At 39.3% G+C, this 17913-nt stretch overlaps 1 protein-coding gene across 1 annotated transcript in view; it reads left to right on the forward strand.

Moving 5' to 3' along the window:
- The first annotated feature begins 15874 nt into the window (after window positions 1-15874).
- LOC126267137 (transmembrane protein 179) overlaps window positions 15875-17913 on the forward strand; it is a 43870-nt gene continuing 41831 nt past the window's right edge. Inside the window, exons 1-2 of the mRNA XM_049972061.1 lie at window positions 15875-16249; window positions 16332-16508. Coding sequence (XP_049828018.1) covers window positions 16140-16249; window positions 16332-16508 — 287 coding nt within the window. The 5' untranslated portion in view covers window positions 15875-16139. The remainder of the gene's footprint in view (window positions 16250-16331; window positions 16509-17913) is intronic.

Raw genomic sequence — 17913 nt, forward strand, 5'->3', positions numbered from 1 at the left:
CGGAATTTTAATACAACTTCTTACGCGAAGTATGGATAGCATCCTTAATGAAAGGTTTGATAAACTAGACACTAGATTTGATAAACAGGAGCAGAGTACAAAAGAATTAAACAGCAAAATCGATCAATTGTCTTCTGAGGTAACATCTACTCTGGAAAAACAGGCTAACCAAATCTCAGAACTTAATTCAAAAACGACACAATTGACCGAAAGTTTCAACGAATTGTCATGTCGTGTAAACACTCACGAAAATTCCTTTGTTAAATATCAAACAGTGACAAATTCCGAAATGCAGTCATGTAAAACCAAGTTGGATCAGGTCACGAACGCTCAGGCTCAGGTCAATGATCTAGTTCAGAATTTCGTGCAAAATCAAACCACCTCACAAAATAAAATTTCGATGGATATCGAAGGTATTACTCAACAAGTTAGCGTAGTATGCTTACAACAATTAGAAATGAAAGAAAAAATTTCCTATTTGGAGGAAAAAACAGAATCGCTTTCTTTAGAGTGTAACGCAAACATTACAGAAAAAATAGTGCACGAATGTGGTATTTGCAACAAGCTCATTGAGCAAAGGGTAGAAACCGCTACAAAAGAGATTTTACACCAGGCCATGTCGCAGGTGCAAACCGAGACCAACACTTTAAAAAACCAAATTTCTCAGTTATTAACTCCCGATTCTAACGTAGTTACTGTTCCGGCTACAACCCCACTCACAACGAGTTCACCGCCTAATTTCACTGTGCAGTTTGTTCCACAGTCTAACAGCGAATCACTTGCGAGCGAAAAACATCAAACAGAGCCGCTCTCAGTGATCGCACAAAACAGTAATTCTCAACCACCCTTGTGCCATGAAGTTTCACCAGGGAACAATAGTTCAGGCCCTATAGTGCCTGCCGGTATTGTTGACGGTAACATGATTAAACATGCCTATTTTCCCACGTTCAGTTACGATGATACCCAAGCGGTGCACCCGATTGTTTTTATTAGGTCTTTTGACGGAATGTTTCCGCACAACTGGTCAGATGCGGAAAAGATTTTTTTTGTAAGTAATCTGTTGAGGGGGCGAGCATCCAGATGGGGAGCTGAAATAAAAAGGCAAAATTTAACTTTCAAGCAATTTGAAGAGGCTTTTCTGCAGGAATTCTGGTCAGAACATGAGCAAAAACAACTTCGACGTGAAGTTCACAATCCCGAACCATACAACCCTCGTAAAGAAACTTTGCGTCAATATTTTGAAAGATACCTGGACAAAACACTTTATTGGTCAAAACCGGCCGATCTTGCCGATGTGATTAACACCTTAAAAAGTCATTTACCCCTGCACTACCGGACACAATTAATTGGTGTTCCGGATACTAACATCAAGAAATTTCTAGATTATTTGAATGAAGTAGACCTTGTGTTTAGAGGAGATTCAGGGAACACTCCACATATTTATAATGCTAATTCCAACTCTCGCCAAAACAATTGCTATAATTTCAATCAAAATAACAACAGCGGTAACATGTGGAATGCAAACCCGCTTCCTCAAAATCAGGGGCAAAAATCACAACAGCCCAACTTCACACAATATTCGCAGCAATCTTGCGATCCCCGATTCCAAAATTCCAACAATTACAACGGTTTTGGTAATGGTCAATTTTACCGAAAAAGTAATAGTAATGGCAACAGACGCAATGGTAGTTTCAACAACAATCAGTACTCCAGAGGCAACAACAACCGTAACCGAAACAACAACAATCAAAACAGACGTCAGGATGGAAGATACAACCCTGGATATTTTGAGAGAAATTCGCCATATCAGCAGAATAATTCAAATTGTCAAAATTCTAGAGTCAGTTATCCACCCCGGCAGTGGGGAAACCCGAACTATACACCACACAACTACAATTATATGTTTCCGAATGCACGACACTTTGTACCAACAAACAATGCTAATAATCAGGACTGCGGTAATCAAACTCCACCGAATACCAAACATGTCCATGAACAAAGGATAAATATTATTGAGGTAAGTGATGACCAAAATGCGTCGCCTAATAACGCGGCGGAAAACATGAGCAGACCGGCGTAAGCGCCCAACCCCCGGTCGAGAACGTGAGCACGGGCGCAAATAATCTTGCAAATTGTTTTTTGAGATTCCAAGACGGACACACTATGGAACATGACCTTCTTGCCGAGAATAATAAGTCTAGTAATAACGACAAAGTAAAGGTAACGGTTCAGGCAACTGCTGTTTTATCGTTAGAGAAATCCATTGTAGAAGTGTTATTCGACACTGGAGCGTCAGCAAGCGTGATTTCTAGTTCCCTGTACTTGGATCTAGATAAAGGTTCTAAACTTCCGACGTTTCCAGTGCAGAACTGCCGAATCATCGGTGCCACTGGAAACAAATCAAAAAATGTCAAATTACAAGCTCTTCTAACTTTAGTTGTTTCCAACGTGCATGTTCGTTATCATTTCCTTGTTGTTGATAATTTAACAGTTCCATGTCTTTTCGGCATCGATTTCTTAAATCAGTATCGAGCAGTGATTGACTTAGGGAATGGTATCTGTCAATTGACGGTTGAAAAGCAAAGAATTTTGATACCTTTATCTAAAACAATTAATAACAACAATTTTTATCGGGAAGTACGTCACTTGAAAGTACAATCTGTGCCCATCACTAATTTTTCTATGACAAACAATTGCAATTCTTCTTACAATGCTGATAGTAAAACTCTGTGGGAAAAGTGTGCCGAAGCCTACCATCTAACTGATTTGCAAAAACAGAATCTGTTTCACCTTCTTCAACAATTTTCAGTAGTCTTTCAAGATAAACCTGGTATCATACGTGGGTATGTGTACAAGATGGATGTCAAACCCCACCTAACATTTTGTCGTACACACTACAATATACCGTGGTCTAAAAAACCAGCGGTTATGCAGGAATGCTACGTTGGAAAATCATAGAAAATTCGCACTCGCCGTATTGCAACCCTTTGTTGTCAGTTTCGAAACCCGATGGAAGCGTGCGTCTTGTTCTCGATGCACGCGAAATCAACAAAATTATTATACCGGTAAATACTCGCCCTGTAAATCTGGACGAACAACTCCTGAAATTTCACAACGCCAAATTTCTGACTAATATCGACCTACGATCGTCCTACTACCAGGTTCTTCTACATCCTGAATCACGTAAATATACCGCATTTTTGTGCGAAGGACGATCATACCAATTCCGTGTTTTGCCATTCGGGTTACGAATAAGTGCAGGAATCTTTATCGAGGCGCTTGACGACGTCCTCGAGCCAGATTTACTTTCACAAATCACTCCCTATGTGGATGATTTAGTTGTGGCGAGTGCCACCTGGGAAGAACATGTCGATCTTCTAAGACAAATTTTGATTAAATTCGCCGATGCAGGCGTGACAATCAATTTGGAAAAATCAAGGTTCGCCCGACAACAGATTAAGTTCCTTGGCCACATCATCACGCCGGAAGGCATCAGGCCGGACTCTAAAAAGACTGAAGCAATTCGCAACTTTCCTGCACCCCGAACCAAAAAACAACTTAAAGCATTTTTGGGTCTTTCGTCATTTTTCAGAAAGTTCGTGACACAGCAAGCTCTTAACAGCCCACATCTTCTAAATCTTCTAAAGAAAAATTCCCTTTGGCGATGGACTACAGAATGTCAAGCCGATTTTGAAAAAATTAAACAATCATTAATCCACGCACCACTCCTCTGTCATCCGGACATGTCAAAAGACTTCTGCCTATCGACCGATGCGTCATCTTATGGACTTGGGGCCTTTTTGTTTCAACTGTCTGTTGAACATGATCGAACAATAGTAAAACCTATCAGTTTTGCCAGTCGCACCTTAACTGAATGCGAGAGATCGTATTCAGTTACGGAACGCGAGACCCTTGCAATTATTTGGTCTATGCGAAAATTTCAATATTTTCTCTGGGGAAAACATACATGCATCTATACAGACCACCAAGCTTTATCATTTTTACTGTCTTGCAAATTACTTCATTCCCGGCTCACTCGTTGGTGTTTGTCGTTACAAGAATACGATTTCGAAATTATTTACATCTCCCGCGAAACCAATATTGTTGCGGACGCTCTTTCTCGTCTTCCGCACGTTGCGAAAAATCTTACAGATTTTCATGAGCAAACTTCCGACTTTCAGGTCATGTTAATGTATGACGAATCCTACAACCGCTACTAACACCGAATCTGCAGGGATTTTGCACAGTTACAAGATGTCTACAGTAAAAACAAAATTTTGTCAGAATTCAAATTCTAATCTTCAAAATTACTACAAGATCAACAATGGTGTACTGTTTCATCGTTCCCATCTCGTGTCAGAGCGTTGGTTGGAATGTTTACCGGAAGCTTATGTTGACGACTTCATTTTGTTCACCCACAAAACCTGGGGACATTATGGCATTAATAAATGTGCCGCCAAGATCCTACGCTTCTGCTATTTTCCTAACATGCGACGTAGAGTCCTGCAGGTCATTCGCAAATGTATCTTTTGCCAGAAGGCAAAATATTTGAACAAACATGCATCAATTGAATTGCATCCCATTCTTCCAAAGCAACCGCTTGATTTGATTTCCGTAGACATTGGCGGACCCTATCCACAATCCCGCGGTGGTGCTAAATACATTTTGGCTATATTGGACGTTTTTACTAAGTATGTGAAATTGTACGCCTTGCGCACAGCCACTGTTGCGGCTATCATTCGACGCTTTTCGGCCGACTACCTAGCCCGCGTCGGAAAACCTGTCGCTGTCGTAACGGACAGTGCATCGTACTTTACGAGTGCAAAGTGGAAATCATTTCTGCAAGATTCCGATATTAAACATGTTCCTACTTCCCGATTTCACCCACAGGGTAACCCCGTTGAGCGAATTTTTAAAGAATTTAATCAATTTATGCGCATCCATTCTTCTACAAAACATTCCAAATGGATAGAATACCTCGCTCCGTTCGAGTACATTGTGAACAATTTGCCACATAGTTCAACCGGATTCTCACCTGCCGAGTTATTATCAGACGAACCAGAAAAAAACTCATGGTCAAGTCCCCTGCCTAAGTTGTCTTCGAACGATATTTCTTTGCAGGAAAAGGTAAGGCAAGCTGCCATTACCCTGACACACACTGCGGAGCTCCGGAAGAAAAAATTTGATAAACGGGTCAGACCGACACGTGTGTTCGAAATTGATGATTTGGTATTGCTCACAACCCATCCCAAATCTACGAGGCTAAAACGTTTGCTTAAGAAATGGCAATTAGTTTACTCAGGTCCATACCGGATCGTCGATATTCCTCACCCTGGATGTTATTTATTAGCATACCCTACAACACAGAAAATTAAAGGACTTTACGCCCACCACCACTTAAAGCAGTATGTAAAGTAAGAGAAAGAGAAAGGATGTGCTAGTTACAGCTAAAATGTTAGTGTTAATTGTTAGTCAATGCAAAGAATCATAACGCATTAAACTATAGCAAATCTACGTTAAACATTATATGCAATCCAAGAACTATTTAATCTACGTTATATTTACTATGCTACGAATAATTTGACTACTAGCCAAGGACAACGAAGTTAGCGACCAAACTTACTCCTTAAACAGGCATTTTCTAGAACAGGAAACTATGTACAAGAAAAAAGATTTTATTATGTTAATAACTGTGATGAATCTGAGAGCCACCAGAATGCTATACTATACGCCAGCATGAGTGAATGATTGTGCTGAAATGAGTGCGAAAGAATGAATGTGAATTTTAGTTTATAAGGTAGTTTTATGATGATGATGAGGAATTCGTTGTGTGTGAGCCAATGATGCCACCACGTAGTATTATTTGATGATTTGCGATTTATATTGAAACTGTTCTATGAGAAGAAAGGTGAATATTAATTATATGAAGCTGTATGAATGAAAACGATACGTGTGTATGAATAATGATAGATGTTAATGAGAAATGATTTGCCGTGTAGGCAATAAAAAAGGAGAAAGAAAAACTTATTTGGTATGTGCCCTATTTAAAAAAACCATTATCTCACGCTTGGCATAAAGAGTTTATGTGTTCTCCATCGTAACAAACGTAAATTTTGTACATAGGTCATTGTGGAGGAAAAATGTTTATCAGCCACAGCGAAATAAATAATCTGCTTACGTAGCGAATAAAAATTGCTGTCGTTATAGAATCTCATTCTTTACACAGGCTAATTGTGTAGTACCATGCATGCAGGCTGCCTTCGTAAGATTCGTATTCTACATTTACGAAGGTCGTGTTTAATGGTTACGAACTTATGAACTCACTAACATTAACACTATTTTAAAAAAATGTTTTTATCCTGTGAAGTAATGTAGGTGAAATCTAGCACTCATTACTTGATACTGTGAGGACATGGACATATGTATTTGTGTAAGTGGGATAGTATATAAGTTATGCAATTTTATATCGTTCTGTCTGGACCAGAGTTAAGAAAATGCGACTCTCATAAAACAATTGCTAGGATACGAAGTCTCCCGCTCTCTGCTCATGTTCTCGACCAGGAAACAAAAACTACACGACTACCGGTACGACGTACAATTCACGATTACAAGAAAACATACTTTAGTGTATGAGATTTTTCTTTCTCTTTCAGCAAAGTGGATAAGTTTTTGAAGATTTGTGTGTGAAGCAGTACGACGCAGCTGTCTTCGTGGACACAGCGATTTTCTTGTCTTTATGGAAACTAAAGCGCATTCATTTTCCTTTACCTACAGGAAATTCATATATTTATTTTACTACGTGATACTCACTAAAGTACACCTCTTATGGAAGGATCCTATAGTCATTTATTAGTACGTTTACTGACCGAATTTTTTTCAGGAATATAAACTACCGTGTCATTAAGCGCCTATTTACCTAAACATGACTGATTCAACGAGTGAATTAAACCATATACGGTACTCACATTGATTCTTGCAAAAATCTTTGACTAATTTACAGGAAGTGATTGACAATGATCATTGAATTTCTTTTTGCTTAAACAGCAATTCGGATCAACTTTAAAGGATGAAACTGAATACAACATGAATTGGCTTAAAGTCAGTGACACTTGCGCAATGGCAAAGTTTATGATGCATACGTTACGCAAACAGATACACTATTCGTCGCACACATGTGTGAAAACACTACTGTATTGATGAAGATTTTGTAAATATGAATATAACCCAATCCTTCTATCTTGAACCTACTCCCACCTCCTTGCCCACTGCTGGACGATGGATAGTGGGGTAGTGAGGTTTTTGCACTATTCTTTTGTATATTTTGTCCATTCATAATTTGCAGCACTTAGGGTCTCTCGTCGAGTTTTGCAGAATTCTTGATGGCAGATGCCATAGATTTCAATATTCTGTAAAGAAGGAGATAGTACTCCGTTAGTGCACATGCACAGCAAGAAATAGATGGCATAACCTGAATTTCGTGTACATAAATATGTCATGTCATGTCTAATTGTAAAATTTTGTAAATGTAAACAACTAGCAATCTCAATATAAATCTGAATTTTGTAAAGTTTCACAGGACACGACTAGCAAAACATGTCTAATTGTAAGTTTTTGAAGATGTAAACAACTAGTATTCTCTATATAAATATGAATTTTGGGAGAGTTTCACAGGTCACGACTAGCAAAGTATTTCAATGGCTATGTAGCAACTTAGCTACGAAGAAGTTCATTTATATTATGTATATTGAATTTCATGTCTATAGTAGGTAATCATTTTATGTATATGTACATGTCCATTTTTTCTATGTAATTTTGAACTTGCCTATTCAAAACTTAAATGTCCTCTTGTGAAGGCTACACACAAAACAGTCTTACTATGTGCACCTAATATAAAAGGAGAAAAGATGCAAAGTGTAATTTTGCTCAAAAGTGAAGTGTCTGTGAAAATGTGTTCTCAGAAGGAACAGGACGTCGGACCTCCCTTCTGAACAGTGTAAAAAAAATCAAATAGTGTTGATAAAGAGAAATCAACCAGTCAAGAGTAAAAATATGATAGAAAAGTGTTTTTCGTACAAAGTGATAAGTTTAGTCTCAAATTCTACGATAAAGTGCAATGATGCGTATCACAGTGATCCCTACCTTGGAAAGTGCTTGGAAGTCTGCGTTGTACGGTCTTCGGATGCGGCTACCAGTACTGTCGCGTCCGTCGTAAGGGGTGGCGCCGCCAGACGTGTCACCGCCTATTATACCTCAACAGCGGACCCGAGCGCGAGGCTGTACGCAGTGCCGCGGTGCGTGGTGGATGGACCACTTTATCAAAATTACTGCACTCGTGCACGCACAGCCACTCTTAAACACCAACAATACTGACATGAACTTTGTTGTCATCGACAACTTAAAACCAAATTGTATGACCTTTTGTGTTCTTTTGTCGTAAGCAGATTCATTATCTATTGTCCTGGTGTGCAAACTGTAAAGTAAACAAAGTTGTGGTGCTGTGACTTTTACTGTGCTTCGCACGACGCACCACACTGAACTGAGGCAAAGCATAGTGCTCACTGGTCGACACAATAAGAACTGTAAATACAGGGTAGCAGCTATTGTTTTAACAACAGGACTGCCAACGGTGCAGGCATCTCTCTAAAAAAAATTAATCATCCATTGATCAATTTCAAAGTGGCTATTTTGTAATGTGCAACAATTTATGTATATTTACTTAAACTTTGTACTTTAGGCTATAATTCTTTATATATGTATGTACTTGTCATATGTTTGAAAATGTTGTATAATGCTGGTGCAAACACTACACAACCTTGTTCGTCAACTCAAATCTGGTACTGCCGCGAAGTTTGAAAAACTTACGCACCAGTAGAGGGGGCCGTGTGGCGATACCTGTAAGACACCGCTAGGCCACGCCTCTCGCGGTGTGCGTTTAACCCCATTTAAATGACGCGCCAAGCGCGCGCCCAGCGGCTGTACGATTAATTAAATAATCGGCGTGCTAATCACAGTTGAAATCTCTGGTCCCGAGGGACGTGAAGAGGCTGTGGTCCAGAGAGAGAGTAGAGTCAGTCGAGTCTTGTTCAGTCTTAAGAGTCAGTCGAGCTAGAAAGTGTCTTGTGAAACGATCATTCTGTGGATAATATTAGTGTGATGATTTCTTTTATATGTGTTGTGTTGTCTTCTTCGATGAGTAAAAAAAAATTATAGGTAAAATAAATTTTTGTGATGTCCATCAATAAGTTCATTCCAGTAAAAATAGAACCACTTCCCTTCACCTTTATTCACCATTTTTTCTTTCTTTCCTTTCAACAAAACAAAAAACAAAAAAAATTACAATTATTTTTTTTTTTTAATTCCGGACATCACAGTGGGGACTTCAACCTACCCTCGGTATGTTGGCAAAAATACTTGTTCAGAACCGGTGTTAGGCAGAAAACGTCTTCCGAGATTGTCCTAAATGCTTTCTCCGAAAATTATTTCGAGCAGTTAGTCCACGAACCCACGCGAATTGTAAATGGTTGCGAAAACACACTTGACCTCTTAGCCACAAACAATCCAGAGCTGATAGAAAGCATCATGACTGATACAGGGATTAGTGATCACAAGGTCATTGTAGCTAGGCTCAATACCATTTCTTCCAAATCCATCAGAAACAAACGCAAAATAATTTTATTTAAAAAAGCGGATAAAGTGCCACTAGAAGCCTTCCTAAAAGACAATTTCCATTCCTTCCGAACTGACTATGCGAATGTAGACGAGATGTGGCTCAAATTCAAAGATATAGTAGCAACAGCAATTGAGATATTCATACCTCATAAATTGGTAAGAGATGGAACGGATCCCCCGTGGTACACAAAAAAGGTCCGAACGCTGTTGCAGAGGCAACGGAAAAAGCATGCGAAGCTCAGAAGAACGCGAAATCCCGAAGATGGGCTAAAATTTACAGACGCGCGAAATTTGGCACGTACTTCGATGCGAGATGCCTTTAATAGGTTCCACAACGAAACATTGTCTCGAAATTTGGTAGAAAATCCGAAGAAATTCTGGTCGTATGTAAAGTACACAAGCGGCAAGACACAGTCAATACCTTCGCTGCGCAGTGCCGATGGTACTGTTATCGACGACTGTGCCGCTAAAGCGGAGTTATTGAACGCAGTTTTCCGAAATTCCTTCACCAGGGAAGACGAATGGAATATTCCAGAATTTGAAACACGAACATCTGCTAGCATGAGTCTCTTAGAAGTAGATACCTTAGGGGTTGCGAAGCAACTCAACTCACTTGATACGGGCAAGTCTTAAGGTCCAGATTGTATACCGATTAGGTTCCTTTCAGATTATGCTGATACTATAGCTCCCTACTTAGCACTCATATACAACCGCTCGCTCACCGATAGATCTGTACCTACAGATTGGAAATTTGCGCAGGCCGCACCAGTGTTCAAGAAGGGTAGTAGGAGTAATCCATTTAACTAGAGACCTATATCATTGACGTCGGTTTGCATTAGGGTTTTGGAGCATATACTGTATTCAAACATTATGAATCACCTCGAAGGGAACGATCTATTGACACGTAATCAGCATGGCTTTAGAAAACATCGCTCTTGTGCAACGCAGCTAGCTCTTTATTCGCACGAAGTAATGGCCGCTATCGACAGGGGATCTCAAGTTGATTCCGTATTTCTAGATTTCCGGAAAGCTTTTGACACCGTTCCTCACAAGCGACTTCTAATCAAACTGCGGAGCTATGGGGTATCGTCTCAGTTGTGCGACTGGATTCGTGATTTCCTGTTAGGAAGGTCGCAGTTCGTAGTAATAGACAGCAAATCATTGAGTAAAACTGAAGTGATATAAGGTGTTCCCCAGGGAAGCGTCCTGGGACCTCTGCTGTTCCTGATCTATATAAATGACCTGGGTGACAATCTGAGCAGTTCTCTTAGGTTGTTAGCAGATGATGCTGTAATTTACCATCAAGTAAGGTCATCCGAAGACCAGTATCAGTTGCAAAGCGATTTAGAAAAGATTGCTGTATGGTGTGGCAGGTGGCAGTTGACGCTGAATAACGAAAAGTATGAGATGATCCACATGAGTTCCAAAAGAAATCCAATGGAATTCGAGCACTTAATAAATAGTACAATTCTCAACCAAGTACCTGGGTGTAAAAATTACGAACAACTTCAGTTGGAAAGACCACATAGATAATATTGTGGGGAAGGCGAGCCAAAGGTTGCGTTTCATTGGCACGACACTTAGAAGATGCAACAAGTCCACTGAAGAGACGGCTTACACTACACTCGTTCTTCCTCTATTAGAATATTTCTGTGCGGTGTGGGATCCTTACCAGGTGGGATTGACGGAGGACATCGAAAGGGTGCAAAAAAGGGCAGCTCGTTTTGTATTATCACGTTATAGGGGAGAGAGTGTGGCAGATATGATACACGAGTTGGGATGGAAGTCATTACAGCATAGACGTTTTTCGTCGCGGCGAGACCTTTTTACGAAATTTCAGTCACCAACTTTCTCTTCCGAATGCGAAAATATTTTGTTGAGCCCAACCTACATAGGTAGGAATGATCATCAAAATAAAATAAGAGAAATCAGAGCTCGAACAGAAAGGTTTAGGTGTTCGTTTTTCCCGCTCGCTGTTCGGGAGTGGAATAGTAGAGAGATAGTATGATTGTGGTTCGATGAACCCTCTGCCAAGCACTTAAATGTGAATTGCAGAGTAGTCATGTAGATGTAGATGAACCAACTAAGGGAATGGTGCACAGAAACACTGGTCGGGGTCCTTATCCTAGCTACATACACAAAATAGGGACAAGGGCAATGGATGTTGGTGACCATGGAGAAATAGGGATGTCTGAACATGTAGTGCTTCACTGTAGTTTACACTAACTAGAAAGAAGGAGCAGATTGGATAATTTGAACTTGGGCAGGGTAGGCCAAAATACCGAAGGATGGAACTTACTGCAGTATGAATTTTACAATGGGGAGCATAGGGATATTAATGATGAAGAATGGGCTAATATACCTGGTAACCAAGAGGGTAAATGTAAATGAAGTTTGAAGTATAACGGTACAAGAAGAACAACTGCAACAGGACAACCTCAAGAAGGAGCTCAACAGTGGAACAGTGCTGAGGAAAGCTCTTCAAACTTTCTAAGTTCGGAAGGAGACGATGATGAGTGGGAATGGAATGATGACATGTATGAATTGGAATGGGATGATGACATGTACATTAATGATACTATGTGTTCATTTATAGGATTTTATAAATTGCATAAAGATTAACAGTGTAATGGGTTCATTTCCAGTGCACAGTTGAGAGAAAATAAAGGAAAAACAGGAAATTAATTATAGGGACCCAAAGGTAATGCAATGGCTCGAGTGCAGTGGCATCACATAAGACCATTTGGTAGTAGTTTAATACATGCATGAACTTAGATGTAGTGTAATTGTGTAGCCTGCCCTCTTGAGCAATTCTAAGGTTTCTGGTCACTGTTGTAACTAATTAGGGATAGAGGCTCATGTGGTTTTGAGTTTTTTTTTCCTTTTTATTTCATTTTCTCTTCACTTCTCCTGCTTTCTTTATTTTCTACATTTTTATCTTGAAACAGTTGAAGATGTTAGTTGTAGACATTAATACTACTTATTTAACGTTAATCTGAAATTTACAGAATATAAGGCCCACTTTAGACTCACAAGATAGTGGAGTCAGATGTACAGCGATAAATAAATATATAAATAAACTTATTTGCTACTGAAAATATGTACATAGAAACACATCGATCAATATTTGTGAGGGACCACATAGGTCCTCTTTACCTGAGCCACTGCGGTTTTTTTGTTCTGTCTAGGATATAACATCAGAAACAACTGTAGTTTTCTTTAATAGGGCTGACCTTTTCAGTCAGGAAAAGTTATTTGATAAAAATTGCTTTTGTAATTTATGTTCTTTTCTATATATTGAGTAGCGATCAGCATTTTTAGTTGGTATAAGACATAAATAGTTCTTTGCTTTCTGATGTCTGGCCCCTCTTATAGTAGCAAACCCAGTGTAAAAAATGTCCATGTCGCCAAGGAAAAATTGCATGGTGTTGCAAAAACAAAGCAAAATAATAAAAATAAATACTAAGAGCCGCCAAAGCAGTAAATTCATTACTATAACCCATAACATGACTGAGAGTGGCGAAACTATGTTAATCTCCTATGTTAGTAGATGCCAACACCGTGCTTCCCCACCAACATTGAGCTGGGTTCACACACACACACACAACAAAAGTGTCGCCACAGATAGTGGCATACTGAAGTTACATTGGAGTTGCATGTGTGAACTCCCAGTTTTTAGTGGCACGACATGAGAGACGCAACTTTAGCCACGCCACAAAAAGTTAGGCTTCGTTCCACTTTCTTGTGACACTTTCCTAGGACCACTGCTCCCTGGTGGCAATATTCCGAAACACGAGCATTCTGTCGTATTTATCGTGCAGTAACTGCTGCTTTACTTCATCTTCCATTCAATTTCGGCTTCTAAAACTACAAGAACAGCAACCTACCTTTGATTTTCCGCAGCAGTGTGTGTGTGTGTGTGTGTGTGTGTGTGTGTGTGTGTGTGTGTAAAGCCGGGTTCACACAGGCAACGAAAGTATCGCCACTGCTAATGGCGGACTGCAGTTGCTTTGTAGTTGCATGTGTGAACTCCTAGTTTTCGGTGGAGCCATTTAAGAAGCGCAACTTTTGTCATGCCACAAAAAGTTGAACTTGGTTCTCCTTTGTTGCACCATTTTGCCTTCTCCACAATCGAATAGCGTCATTCGATTGCTACCTCGCTGCTGGATTCAAACCTTTTTAGTGTATATTCGTTCGCAGATAGTGCTTTTGCTATTAATATCTGAAAAAGTGGTCAACAGCGACAATTATGAGATTCTTGGAGGTGTATCAAGTACGAGAATGCCTTTGGAACCACAAAAGCGAATCATACAAAGACAGAAATTTGAGAGATGCTTCATTAATTGAAATAGTAAACAGTATGTGTGAATATGTATCTGGAATTGATGTAGCTACAACAAAATTAAAAATTCGAAGCATTCGAAATGCTTACATGAATGAACATAAAAAAGTACTGAAATCATTTGGTGTGTCTACAGACGGTATTTATAAACCCAGCCTTGCTTGGTTTGAAGCTGCAGACCCGTTCTTAAAAGATGTAGTCGAGACAAGAGAGACGAGAAACACTTTGGTAAGTAATATTTTACATTTATTATGTTTCCAAAACATCTTATTTAGTAATATGTGCAGCCGTTTAATCAGCTGAGACGGGTGACGCCATTTTTTCAAACTGCGCAATGACGAAGAATTTGTGGCGTCCTGTGTGAACGGTTGCTCATAGCGCCACTCCAGAATGATTTGACTTGTGGCAATACTTTCGTCGCGGGTGTGAACCAGCCTTAAACCTTTTACATATCTCACTAAGGAATAAATAAACAAACTTCATATATGTAACCAAAAAAGGGAGTCGTATCAACTTCGTAATTTGTCACCCCAAGCATTGTATAAATTGTGGATTATATGCAGGAAATATCTCCAGAGTGTGATGTAGCAGCTGTTAAACTAAAACTTAATCATTCAAAGTGCCTGTATCAATGAATACAGTAAGATTCTTGGAACAATGGCGTGTCTGCAGATGATATTTACATGGCAGCTGTTGGTTATTTTGCCACTGCAGACAACATTTTCTTGTCTGAGTGTTATTACTTTTATAAATGTATTTATTTCCCTTGTCTTATCCCTGTGTGATATTTATTTTCGTATCGGACATTTGGGTTTGTATTCCTTGTATTTAAGCCCATAACCTGCACCATAACATTCATACCCACCCATATAATTTTAGTTGATGTCATACTGAAAGCTGTGCAACTACACAGAATCTATGGCGCCCTGTGTGAACAGTAGCTCACTATGGCACTACAGCAGGCCACAGACTATGGCGCCACATTAGATGCGTGTCTGAACCCGGTTTTACATTTAAACTTTTCTTCCGGAGAAATTTTATCATTGACGTCCCTCCCCTCCCCACTTCCTATGAGGGTCTGTGTGAAAGACACGATTTGAAATGCATTGTGGAATGTTTTGACAGTCTATTCTGTACCATTTTGTTTCTCTGACACCGTGTTTACATGGGGCTCCCAAAATCGGATTTCGTAAACCCATTCCCCAATGCCTCTTCTCGGTGGTCAGGTAAACATTTCAAAGTCGATTTTGGAAATCCGCTTCTGGTTTCCGGTTTTCCAGTCCCGCGACCGGTTTTCGCGCCTATGTAAACGCGACTGGTTTTGAAACTTGATTGGACTGACTGGTTTAACAAATTTTCTTCTTATATGGACGGAAGGCCTTTTCGCACACTGAAGGATAAGGAGAAATATTAGACTGGAGCTGTTTACTCCTCGTCTAATTAAATATAAATAGCGATTGCGATGACTAAATCACAAACAGTGACTGCTGTTTTTCGGGCTCCATATTTAGCTGGAATAGGAAATCCGCTTCAGGCCTTCACATGTATTAAACGCAACAGCGAAAAACGGGTTCCGAAATTCTGTTTTCGTCTTTCGGAAGAAGTGTCACATGTAAACGTAGTGACTGACATCGGACTTTTGCCACTGTAACACAACAAACCGTATCAAAAATGAGATGTTTACAATGAGGAGTATCGCTGGACTTCATATTTTTGTACTGCGCAGGTATAAACACCTAAACTATCTAAAATCACATTGCTCGTTAGAAGATTCTGAGAAAAATTGTAGCTATATTTGAGCCACAGAAACATTAAGGTAGTTTTCGACTTAAGCCTACACGACGGGGAGTGTTAATGTCAAATGTTGGTACACCGTGCAGCGATGCAAGCAAAAGGCACTGATTGAGTTGTAAACAAAAACAAACCGAATGACAGTTGTTGCGTGATGTAGGAAATTGCGGCAATGAATCTCAATTGCTTTCATTGCGTGCTGATTTCTGAGAATATCCCAGCCTCTGTTTAATAACTTGGCGCTTGTTGGATACTTCATCATTAGCATTATTGAACACAGAGGCCTTATTTGATGATACAGTGAAGAACACACCATTGATAGCCTTTTTATTTTGCCATGGCATTGTCAAACCTCACATTACTTAGTCAGATTGCTGGCTACGTAATCGCTTTAATACTGTCAGTGTGTATGACTGTGCCGCTGAGCATGCACCAGGATGAATTTCGGTACGTATTGCATTTGTCTTTTCCCGTTGGAATACCCATGTAAAAGGAAATATACTATTTTTTTTATTTTTCATTTGTTTAGAGGGCATTGCCTGTTGTTTTCCACTGGGATTTGGCAAGAGGACGACGGACAGTTCAGTGTAGATTGGGCCTCGCAGGCATATTGTAATTACGGCATTTTCGTTGGTGTGACGCTGTTTGTGACTTCAGCTATTCAGATTTATCGGCTGTCGATGTTCATGTACAAGGGAATCGACAGGTAAGCTGTACGAAATTTAACGTTTATTATACTGCCAATATACACGTGAAACTCACACTTGTACCACTTGAGTGAGAGGTAAAGAACACTAAGAACTTGATCATCACAGTTGATCAAATAATGAGGAAGTAGCTCGACACAAAATGAAGAAATAGGGAAAATATTTCATTAATTTTCATAGATGCCTATGTCATTGTTCAGAAACTGCTCATTTTAGTTGCGGAAGGGAAATTACAATTGCCCGTTGTAGGGCACCCTAGATTAGATTATATTCGATTCAATTTTCCTTCCATAGACTCAAAAATGATATAATTCTTGTGGGAGTGGAACAAGTCAGAAAGTATAACATAAACAACATAAAACATTTGAATATAACAACACTACCCTGATCACTTGCCAGGAGATTGTCAAAATAGGTGAATACACTACAGTGATCTGAAGCTGCTAATATTTACAGAATTAATACAATGCCGGAATGAAACATAGTTATGCTCTTTTAATAAATTTGTCATTCATAAAATAATTATTGTTGTAACGAAGTGCTGTCAGAACTGAAGTCTAAGACATTTTTATTAATCTGGTTTAAAGGTCCATCTTAAGACATTCATCAGTAGAGTAGGGGGAGCTGGCTATCAAATAGTTGGTAAAACTACGAAAAGCCCCTAGGGAAATCTTAAGATGGTGAACCAGTTAAATTGTGAATCAATGTTTCCTGTGATTTTTTAAAATTAAAACATGGGGCTGGGGAGGTGGATGAGTGAAGATAATTACCTGTTTTATTGTCAAAAGTAATTTGCTGTTAATCATACATGCATATGTGTTGCCAACATCTGCACCTGAGTGGCCCATTGTAAACTTTCAAACTTTGTTTAAACTGTGCATTATCTAAAACAAAGTTTTTAATGATTGCTGCCAATTTATTGAAAATGTGTGTTTCTCAATATTGGTCCCCTCTTTGGGCTAAGGTAAGTGGCTTTAGGTCCTCATGTAGATTGTTCTTATTCCTAGTATCAATAATATATATTGAGCTATTGGTTGGAAATGAGATATATAACTTGCAACAAATTTCGTTGAAGAATAAATTTACTGCGGAGCAGTGGTGAGAATACCAAGTTCCTTGAACAGGTTTCTAAATGGTATTTGTGAATTTACACAACAAGCTGTTGCACACTAAAAGCGTTTGCTCTGTTTGATGGGTTATGCCGTAGTATGATCCCACATGACATAATAGAATGAAAGTAAGCAAAGTATGCATTATTTATTTATTTTTATCCAATACATTCAACATCATTTTCACTGAAAATACAGACTTGTCTATGCACTTCAGCGGTTCTGTGACATGCCCTTTCCAAATGAGTTTATTAGCATGTTGCAATCCCGGAAATTTATTACTGTCAACTTCTTC

The sequence above is a fragment of the Schistocerca gregaria genome, chromosome 4 (genome assembly GCF_023897955.1).
Source record: "Schistocerca gregaria isolate iqSchGreg1 chromosome 4, iqSchGreg1.2, whole genome shotgun sequence".
Taxonomy (NCBI): Eukaryota; Metazoa; Arthropoda; class Insecta; order Orthoptera; family Acrididae; genus Schistocerca; species Schistocerca gregaria.